The 9,981-nt window shown below is 50.2% G+C and overlaps 1 protein-coding gene across 1 annotated transcript in view; it reads right to left on the bottom strand.

The window, feature by feature from the left end:
* The window catches only part of CACNA1C (calcium channel, voltage-dependent, L type, alpha 1C subunit), a 231,694-nt gene that overhangs the window by 42,656 nt on the left and 179,057 nt on the right, over window positions 1–9,981 (bottom strand). Inside the window, exons 30-32 of the mRNA XM_014539424.1 lie at window positions 7,477–7,605; window positions 5,564–5,629; window positions 4,026–4,117 (exon numbers count right to left, since the gene is read on the bottom strand). Coding sequence (XP_014394910.1) covers window positions 4,026–4,117; window positions 5,564–5,629; window positions 7,477–7,605 — 287 coding nt within the window. The remainder of the gene's footprint in view (window positions 1–4,025; window positions 4,118–5,563; window positions 5,630–7,476; window positions 7,606–9,981) is intronic.

A 9,981-nucleotide genomic window follows, 5' to 3' on the forward strand; every position in this document is an offset into this window, starting at 1 on the left:
CCACCTGGGAGCAGGCCTAAGCCAGCAGGGCGTTATCTCCCGAGGGGTCCCAGACTACGAGAGGGCACAGGCCGGGCTGAGGGACCCCCCCTTCCCCCCGAGTGCACAAATTTTTGTGCACCGGGCCTCTAGTCCTATATAATAAAAGCCTAATATGCTAAGTGTCCAGTCAACCGGTCAGCTGTTCAACCAATCAAAGTGTAATATGCTAATGATATGCTAAGGCCGCTCAACCACTCGCTATGACATGCACTGACCACCAGGGGGGCAGACAACCAGTAGGTTAGCTTGCTGCTGGAGTCCAGCTGATTGGGACTGAGTGAGACGGGCCGGACATGCCCTGGAGCCCTCCCGTGGTCCCTCCCTGACTGGCCAACCTCCCGTGTCTCTCCCCCTAGCCACAATCATGCACTGGTGGGGTTCCTTGGCCTGGCCTGTGCCCTCTCGCAATCCAGGACGCAATCCAGGACCCCTTAGGGGGATGTTGGAGGAGAGTGGGTTTTGGCCTGATTCCACAAGGGGAGCACTGCTCAGCCAGAAGCCAGGCTCATGGCTGGTGAGCCCAGTGGCAGTGGTGGGAGCCTCTCCCGCCTCCACAGCAGCGCTAAGGATGTCCAACTGCTGCCTTAGGCCCGCTCCCCCTAGGGGAATGTCAGTCAGACATTCCCCGAGGGCTCCCAGACTGTGAGAGGGTGCAGGCTGGACTGAGGGACCCCTCCGAGTGCACACATTTTGTGCACCAGGTCTCTAGTATTAGAATAACTATGTATGGTGCCAGGTGAGTGCTTGATACATTGGGAGGTTCACTTTATAAATTATATAATTTGATTGTCTAACCACTCTGCTGTACACATAAAACTAATATAAAATAATATTGAATTAAGCTGTAATTGAAAAGTAAATAAAAAAGAAAGCACGTAATCTAGTTAACAATCCTGTAATCCAATTCCTACCCTGCTTTTTCCCACCTCTATGTAATCTTCTCTAAATTCCTTCTTTAATTTAAAATGAATAAAAGAAGCTGGAAAACTTGGGAGCATTAGAGATCTTGCTCCTTGGCATCTGTCATCAGTTTGGCTCAAATAAACTCTTGAAAAATTCTCAAAAAATTTGGATTTGATGAAAGTTTGTCCATTTATTGCTCCTTTCAAAGATTGTTTTAAGGTTTATTAATATATTTTAAAGATATTTTATTTATTTCTGCTTTTATTTTAATAAATGCATTCCTTCATCCTTTGGGGGTAATATGGCTGTTCTTTTTCCATCTATTAGTTGAATTATTATACACTTAAAAAAATAAATTAATCTTGGCTCCAAATTTTCCTTTTTCATTGATTAGTAAAGCTCATCAATTTAAGATATTATTCTCTCTCTCTCTCTCTCTCTCTCTCATTTCTAAGTAGTTTGTAGCTTCAGCTCTGAGTTATTTAGAACACAAGTGAATAGATTTTGGAGGGACTACTAATTTTATGGTTACTTTCTAATTTTTGCTGTACTGAAGTAAGAGAAATTTTATTTTTTTATATTTTGTTGATTTTTCACAGAGAGGAGGGAAGAGGGATACAGAGTTAGAAACATCGATGAGAGAGAAACATCGATCAGCTGCCTCTTGCACGCCGCCTACTGGGGATGTGCCCACAACCAAGGTACGTGCCCTTGACCGGAATCGAACCTGGGACCCTTGAGTCTGCAGGCTGATGGTCTATCTGCTGAGCCAAACCGGTTAGAGTGAAGTAAGAGAAATTTTAGAATTTATTGAAATTTTCTTTGTGACTTACATCTTGGCTAATTTTTGGAATGTTTCTGGGTGATTAAAAAAGTAGTGTTGTTTTTTCTTGCTATTTATTGAGTACAGAGTTATTCAATTAGGTTTAATTATGTTATTTAGATGTCCTGTTTGGTCTGTCAGCTTCTATGTGCTGTATGGAAGTCTCCCCCTGTGTGTGTGTTCATTTTCTCTTTATGGTTCTATCAGTGTCTGATTGATATATTTCCAAATATGTTGTTACATGCATGTGGTTTTATGATTGTTACATATTATTGATGGATTATATCTTTTATCAATATTGAATATCCTTCTTTCACCTGGAATTTTATTTCTTCTGATATTGCTTTTATTACATCTACATTTTTGGTAAGCATGGTCTGGTATTCTTTTTCTATTCCTTTATTTTTATTCTCTTTAGGTTATTTTATTTTACTCTACCTATTATAAACAGGCTAGAGGTAGACTTCTTAAAGCCAACATTAGAATATCTATCTTTTAATAGAGAAATTTAATTTTTCGTGATTAATTTTTGTTCTTATTCCCACCATCTTAATTTTTGTTCTAGTTTTCTTTCTCTTCTTTTATTCTTTTTCCTTCCTTCCTTCCTTCCTTCCTTCCTTCTTTCTTTCTTTCTTTCTTTCTTTCTTTCTTTCTTTTCTTTCTTTCTTTCTCTTGCTCTCTCTTTCTCTCTCTCCCTCCCTTCCTTCCCTTCTTTGCATCTCTGTCCTTTTGCTAAGTTGCAATAGTTTATGTGTGTGCATCCATTTTCCCCTCTAGTGGTTTAGAATGTACATATTACATTTTTTTTCTTTGTAGTTGAATCCTATCTGCTTTCTTCCACTTAGGAAATTCTCAATATTTCTGGTTCACCAATAGCGCCCTTTCATGTTTGCTTTTCTTCTTCCTAGTACTGTTACGGTTTATTCTTTTAAAAATATCTCTGTCATCAAGGACTTGAGGAAAGGAGGGGAGATAGACCCATGTTCTTGCTCTGTCATCTATGCCTAGTTCCCCTATTTAAATGTGGCATAGGCTTAAGTGTTGTTAAATTGCAGTTGACAGTGGCCCTTGTGTTCTCATAGCCACAGTCTGAGGGAGGGCTCTGTCATTTGATTGAAGACATTTAAGCAATAATGATACTTAGGCTTGGTCATGAAGAAAGGATGCTCTAGAACAGTGGTTCTCAACCTGTGGGTCTCCAACCTGTGGGTCACGACCCCTTTGGGGGTCGAACGACCCTTTCACAGGGGTCGCCTAAGACCATCGGAAAACACATATATAATTACATATTGTTTTTGTGATTAATCACTATGCTTTAATTATGTTCAATTTTTAACAATGAAAATACATCCTGCTTATCAGATATTTACATTATGATTCATGACAGTAGCAAAATTACAGTTATGAAGTAGCAACGAAAATAATTTTATGGTTAGGGGTCACCACAACATGAGGAACTGTATTAAAGGGTCGTGGCATTAGGAAGGTTGAGAACCACTGCTCTAGAATATGTTGAAGGTGGGCTATCTGATAGAGAGAATCCCTGGATCCTCTGGAAAGGAACGCCAGGGGATGGTAAGGGCAATGACTAGAAATCATGTGGCCCAGGATAGGTTAACAGTTCTCACCTCCTAGCCCTGGACTAGGTGGGGTCCCAGGAAAGTGATAAGAACCAAGGGGGCTGACAGGGTGGCGAGGAGCCAGAGGAGGAGGAGAAGCTGGCTGCAAGTGGCAAAAACTCGCTCACTCACAGGCAGGCATGAGAACACTGCCCTCCCCAGCTACACCCGAGGGTGGCTTTCCAAGAAGTAAAGGTGCGTGGCTGGCCTCACCGAGGAGGAACCAAGCACATGGACATACCCATCCAACACAGCAATGGCACCGACATTGGCACCTGTATTTGTTTTATGAGGAAACTGAGGCTCAGAGAAGTTAGATTCTTACTCAGGGCCATAGAGCAAGTGTGTTGCAGGCTTGGCTTTGAGCCTGTTCAGTTCCCAAACCAGGGTGCTTTCAGAATTTGACTTTTGATCCCCTACTGTTTTCAGGTGGTTACCAGCAGCTGTGCCGTGTCCATGGGCTGCCTGATGGGAGGTTGTAAATAACAATGAAATGACTGCTTCCCAGTCCGTGGAGGGAGACCCAGCACCAGTTCACCCCGTCTACTCTCCTGGAGAGAGTCCCCTCTCGTTCCACATCCAGACTCTAGGGCGGCATCATGCTGCTGTTTCTGTGTGCACGGTCCTCAGAGACCCACCTGAAGAGGAGCAGCACAGCTTGGGGGAAGGTCTGAAAGTTGTTGTTCCGGTTGATCTCTGTAGTGTCATTCAAGGCAATTTTCCCAAACACCTAAAAGGGGAGAGGAAAGGGATTCGGTGAAGCATGGACCAGGAGCACCCTAGTTCCCACCCATCACTCAAAGGTCTCCTCAGGGTCAGCGCTGACCCTGGGACAGGCTGGCCTATAAACTGAGCAGAGTCCTCTCATGCAACCTGGCTGGGCCTCAAGGAGGCAGGCACCTGCTTCCCTGTGTCAATCCCCCACACTGGACAGGTAAGAAGAGCCCATGGGCCCTCAGGAGAGGCCCGGTGGCCCGGTGGGCGCTGAGGCTGAGAACAGGCTCGCTGGTTTTCAGTGGGGAGGGAACTGCACATTCTTAAGAATATTTTCTCTTAAAAACTTTATTAAGGAATAACTAACAAATATAATTATATATATTTAAAGTGTACAATGTGTTGATGATTTGATGTACACACACACTATAGGATCATTACCAATATCAAGACAATTAGCATGCCTCATCTCACACAGTTAATAGTTTTTTGGTGTAAGAACGCTTACGATCTGTCAGCAATGTCAAGGCTACAAATCTGTATTATTATTAACTATCATCACCATTAGATCATCAGAACTCATTGATGCCTTTGCCATTTCAGCTCCATATGCCCAAGCACACTTCCAAATTTCGTTCTTGGACTCTGGAATGATATGGAATAAGCAATCTGGGGCTTCGACAGATTTAATGCATCCTTGAAATCAGAGGCCTCCTCACCCCATCCCCCGAACTTTTAAAGCGATGCTTATCTCAGAAACTGCCACCCTTGATCAATGGCAAGGTAGCTCTTTTCATCTCAAATGTTTTGGCCTATGAACCTTAGGGTCTTTCTGCAATAAGCAAGCAGGAGAATCATGCTCAAGGAGCTGCTGAGGAAAAGCTCTTGGCCAGGGTGCAGTGTGGGCTGGGTGTTGTTCGGGAACCCCGAGGCATGGCTGGAGAATTTGGGGCTTGGGGCAGGAGAAAGTGCAGTGGCACCTGTGGGGTGCCTGGAAACTGCTGTGTGTTTGATGGGGAGAGCCTGCCTCTCTCCCTCCCTCTCTCCTGAGCGACACTGGTTGGGATAGTTCTCAGGCCCGTCAGACCTGGGCAAAGGGAGGGATGCTGTCTGACGCACCCTTCCTGCGGTTTTCTGAGAAGGGCCCTTATCTCTTGAGCCCACTGAATAATTTGGAAGTGTTTTTCTGAGCGCAGAACCCAGGCCTGGGAAAATGGGGAGAGAAACTCTCTGAACTGTGTATTCCACTCTTGGCCATTCACCCTGCTACCTATAGGATATCATTTGGGGGGAAGTTCCAATTCCTATGACATTTGGGCCTCAGAAGGTGAAAGAGGAGGGAGCGGGGTAGTCAGGAGCAGGGTAGTCAGGAGCAGGGGGGAGGTGAGAAGGCAGAGGGCGTCAGGGAGTGTGGGGCTGGGAAAGCAGGGGACAGAGGAGCCGAGCACCAGGGAGCCCCTACCTGCATCCCGATCACGGCATAGATGAAGAACAGCATCACGATCAGAAGGGCCACGTAGGGCAGGGCCTGGAGGAAGCAAAAGACTTCGTGAGGCGGTGAAGACGGCGGGCTGGCTGGACCCCTTCCCAGGGCACGGCACCTGCCACCAGCAGCTGCCTGGCTTGGGGGGCATTTCCAGGGGCTCCATGGTTCTGGGCACCTGGGAGAAGGCCTGAGTGATGGCACTGACCCTTCATTTTACTTGGTTTTAATCACCTGAGAAGCAGTACAGTATTGAGAAAAGCAGGTTGCAGAGTAAAGAACATAGTGTGATATTACTTAGTAAAAACAATGAAAAATGAGCAAAATGTCCTCCGAGGAGACATGTATCTTTGTTCAGCAAGGAGAAAGGCTCAGAGGACACACACCAAGGCTCCCCGGGAGGCGCAGGTGGAGGAAGCTCCCTCCCTTTCTTTGTATGACTGTATGTTGTTCCACTAGTTGTGATAAAAACATTTACTAAGGGAAACTTAACTAAAAGAAATATGATGGTCTCAAATCCTATTTCTGCCACTCTCTAGCTATGAGAACTTGGGCATATTACTTAACCTCGCTGAGCCGCATTTTCTTCATCTGAAAAATGAGAAGAGCAACGATGACTTTGTGGGGCTTTTGTAGAGTTTAAATGATGTAAGGCTTACAAAATGTCTCGTGCATTGCCTTGCACTTGGGTTCCACACATTTTATTCACTCAAGGTATTATCTGCCCAGATGCACAGACAACGGAATTTTCCAGAGCCCCTGCCACTTCTGGGGAGGCCCCTGGGGAAATGCCCGGCCAGGTGCCCGCACACCACTAGATGGCACTGCGAGACCATGTGGATGCTAAGTGCCATCAGCGCTCCAGCTCCACAGCCCAGCTTCACTCTTCACAGGCCCGGGGCCTCTTCCCAGCCCAGGAAACATGGGAGGCCTATACGGTCACCCACAGCTGTGGGTCTCCAAAGGTGCCCGTTGGACAGGGTCAGCCCAGTCTGCTTTCCGAAGAATCCTCAGCCTCCCAGGGACTAAGAGTGGCTCAGGGTGGGTGGGGTGGCAGGGAGGGCCCTGCTCCTCCTGAGGTGGGCAGTCAGCCTGGGCCGGCTAGGAGTGCAGCCAGGCTGGAGCCCTCCCTGGGGCCCGTCTTGGGCGGGGATGCTAACGCAGGGCAGGAGGCTCTCTGTGGAGGTGTGTACGCCTTTGGGGTGGGTTCCAAAGCAAGCAGGTGCCTGATGGCAGCGCCACACCTGTCAGGGGTTCAGTGACCTGACAGGGCTTTGCTTAAGCTAATATAAGCCTCGCAGAGATGGCCAGAGGCAATCGTTATTCTGCTTTTACAGATGGAAAATGATGGCTGAGCCAAGAGAACTGATTCTATGTTGGGCAACCCTGTGCTCATTTGAGGTTCCATCTCTCCTCGAGAGCAGTGACACCGGGTCCTGGAGAGTTTAGCCAGGTCCCTAAGTAGGAACAGCAGTCACTGCTGCAATGACAGAATTGGGAGGGTCTTGGGGGCCATGGTTTTCAAATTTGTTCCACCACAAAGTCCCTCTGTCTAATCAATTCTTGCAGAAAAATACCTAAGTGAGAGAAGAAAGCAGAGCCATTCAGCACCCCCTCGGCTTTCAGCCTTCCCCACCCGACCTCAGGGAAATCCGGGGACCCAGACATGCTTTTGAGAACCACAAACTGAGTCCAAGAGACTCATGTCAGACACGAGCAGCAGTGAGCAGCAGAGCGAGCCCCGTCTTGACTCCTGGATGCTACTCGTTCCTTGACTGTCTCCTCCCGCTCAGGGAGCCCGTGGGAGCTGGGGTGGGGGAGTCCCGTGCAGCCCTGCAGCCCAGGAGAAGCGGAGGCCTCCTCCCACCAGTGCTCAGGGCAGAGGTGGCTACCTGGAAGGACTTGATGAAGGTCCACAGCAGCGTCCGGATGCCCTCCCCACGGCTCAGCAGCTTGACCAGGCGCATGACCCGGAAGAGGCGGAAGAAGGTGATGGAGATGCGGGAGTTCTCCTCTGCATTCTGGAATCCATTGGCAACAGGAGGTGGTAGTTAACACAGCAACACGGAGGGGTGGGCGAGAGCGGGGTGGGCCCTGCTCCAGCAACACAGCCCTTGGCTGGGACAGACCAGCTCAGGGCGGGGTTGGCTGCACTAGGTCTCTCCCTGGCCACCGAGGGAAGGCAGCGCCCACCTTTTCCAAGTGGACAACCCAACCCTGAGGTCTCTGCAGAGCCAAGCTGTGCCCAGGCCCTGAGCCCATGTCCTTTTTCCTATTCTCCCGCTTCACTTTCTTCCCGAGTCCTTGAGCGCCTGGGTGGGGTGACAGGAGAGTCCCTGAGGAACTTCCATAGGCCCTGTAATCGAGGCGGGGAGCCAGCCTCTGAGGGCGCCCAGCCTCGGCCACATGCTGAGAAAGCAGCGGCGGGTCCTGCATCCTGAGGGGATGGGTTTGCAAGGCGGCCGGTGGGTGTGGGCCCCTCCCAGCAGGGGGATGACTGCACTAGGGCCGGTGGGCAGGCAGTGGGCTGCCCACTGCAAGAGCTGGCTCTCGGGCTGCTCAGGACTCCAGCACTTCTGTGTGTCAACTCCCACTGCTCACAGCCCCCGTCCCACATGGCTCTGGTGTTGCTTAGTGCTGGGCGAGTGTCTGCTTTACAGCCCTTGCCTTTTCTGGGGCTCTAAATCTGCGCCCCCCATCTCCTCCTCTCTGCCCTGGGCCTCTAGGAGGCACCCCCTTTCCAGGAGAGGTGGGGAAGGCAGTTGGAATGAGAGGACCAAGGGGTCCTGCTCAGGGCAGATCATCTCCTCAGGAGTCCTGGAGGGTGAGGGCAAGGGCAAGGGGAAGAAGAATGGAGCAGGCACAGCCGCTGAGGTGGGAATATGGCGCTGCGCTGCTGGGGCTGCTGGCTGAGGGATCACTCGGCATCTTGGACCTGGAGGGTCCCAGGGCTTGGGCACAGGCCTGGGCAGGGCTCAGGGGGGCAGGAAAGATTTCCCTGTCACCGTCTGCCTCCAGACCCAAGGCAAACATGGACTGACCCGCTGGCCCCTCCTCCTGCCACGTGGGCCTAAGAGCTGGGGTGGTGACCAGGCAGCCACTTGCCTGCTCCCAGAGCTAGTGCAGCTCACCCAGCCCTGTCGGCACCAGGAGAGAATGGACCCTGGGGCTTCCTGTTACTGTTCCCACCGCTGCCTCCCTCTGGGTCATCGCTGGGACCCTGTGTTGCCTCCCGGCTTCTCCACCCACATTTCCGGCTTGGTGCTTAGTCATTTTCAGGTAGGAGCCCCTCTGGCCCTCTCCATCCCCACATCCCACCAGCATGGTCACCGTGCTCCCCCAGGCCCTGCGGCCTGTCCCGCTGACTGTCACTGACGCGGCTGCTGGCTCCAGAGGCCAGAGTAACCCAGAGACAGCCTTTACCACTCCTGGAAGGCTGCTCAGAAACCAGCAGGAAGTCCCTCTGGGTTTTGGACTCTCCATGCAGGGGAAGAGTCACAGTATTTCTCCTACATCCAAGCCAGAGCCCTCCCCAGTCCCCTCGGGCGCTTGTTCCCCTCAGGCAGGGCAGGCTGTGGGGGGAGCCGGGGAGGAGGGGCAGGCAGCATCCTCGACTTGCCCCACGCTCTGCCCTGCGTGGCTTCTGAAGTCTTTGATGCCCTTAATCTCTGCATTTCTATCATCTGTGTATCTACTTGAAATTCTATTTTCTTTCCTTAAAAGAGGAGTATGCAGCAGAGGCTCGGGGTTTACAACAGCTGTCAGTGCCACCATGCCGGGGAGGCGGACAGAAGAAAGAACAAGCTGAAGCGGGAACCTCAGCTGTGAGTGTCAAGAGTCTGGGAAGTTGTGCCACAGGGGCGTCTGGGTCTGACGGGTGAGGAAATGAAACCCAAGCCTGCAGTGTGGCTTCCAGCCTGGGACCAGGAGCCCCCCGGCTGCTGCAGTTTCCTGATGCTCTAGAGGGGAATACACACTCCGCATGGACATGACCACTTCTTCTAATAAACCAAACGACACTGCAATGAAGAAGCAGAGCCAGTGGCCGTCCCTGCAAAGTGGGGAGCAAGCCCAGGAGCAGCCCTGCCTCGGCCGCCTCCACCCGGCCTGGGGCGGCGTGTCAGGAAACACCACCAGCCCACCCAGCCTTGTCTCATCTGCTGACTCAGGGTTCAGGGAATCACCCCACCACTAAATGTGTGACGATAGCTTTTCGGAGAAGGCTGTTCTAAGGAGACCTCAAAGTCACATCAAGTGGCATCTCTATCACTTGAGCCAAAGTGAACTGGAGTGGTCCAATCGAACAGCCAAGCTTTTCTGCTTGCTGTATGCTGCAGAAAAGTGGGTGGGGATAGCCCAATTTTATTTTATTTATTATTATTATTATTTTTTAAATA

This window comes from Myotis brandtii, unplaced genomic scaffold, assembly GCF_000412655.1.
Source record: "Myotis brandtii unplaced genomic scaffold, ASM41265v1 scaffold216, whole genome shotgun sequence".
Taxonomy (NCBI): domain Eukaryota; kingdom Metazoa; phylum Chordata; class Mammalia; order Chiroptera; family Vespertilionidae; genus Myotis; species Myotis brandtii.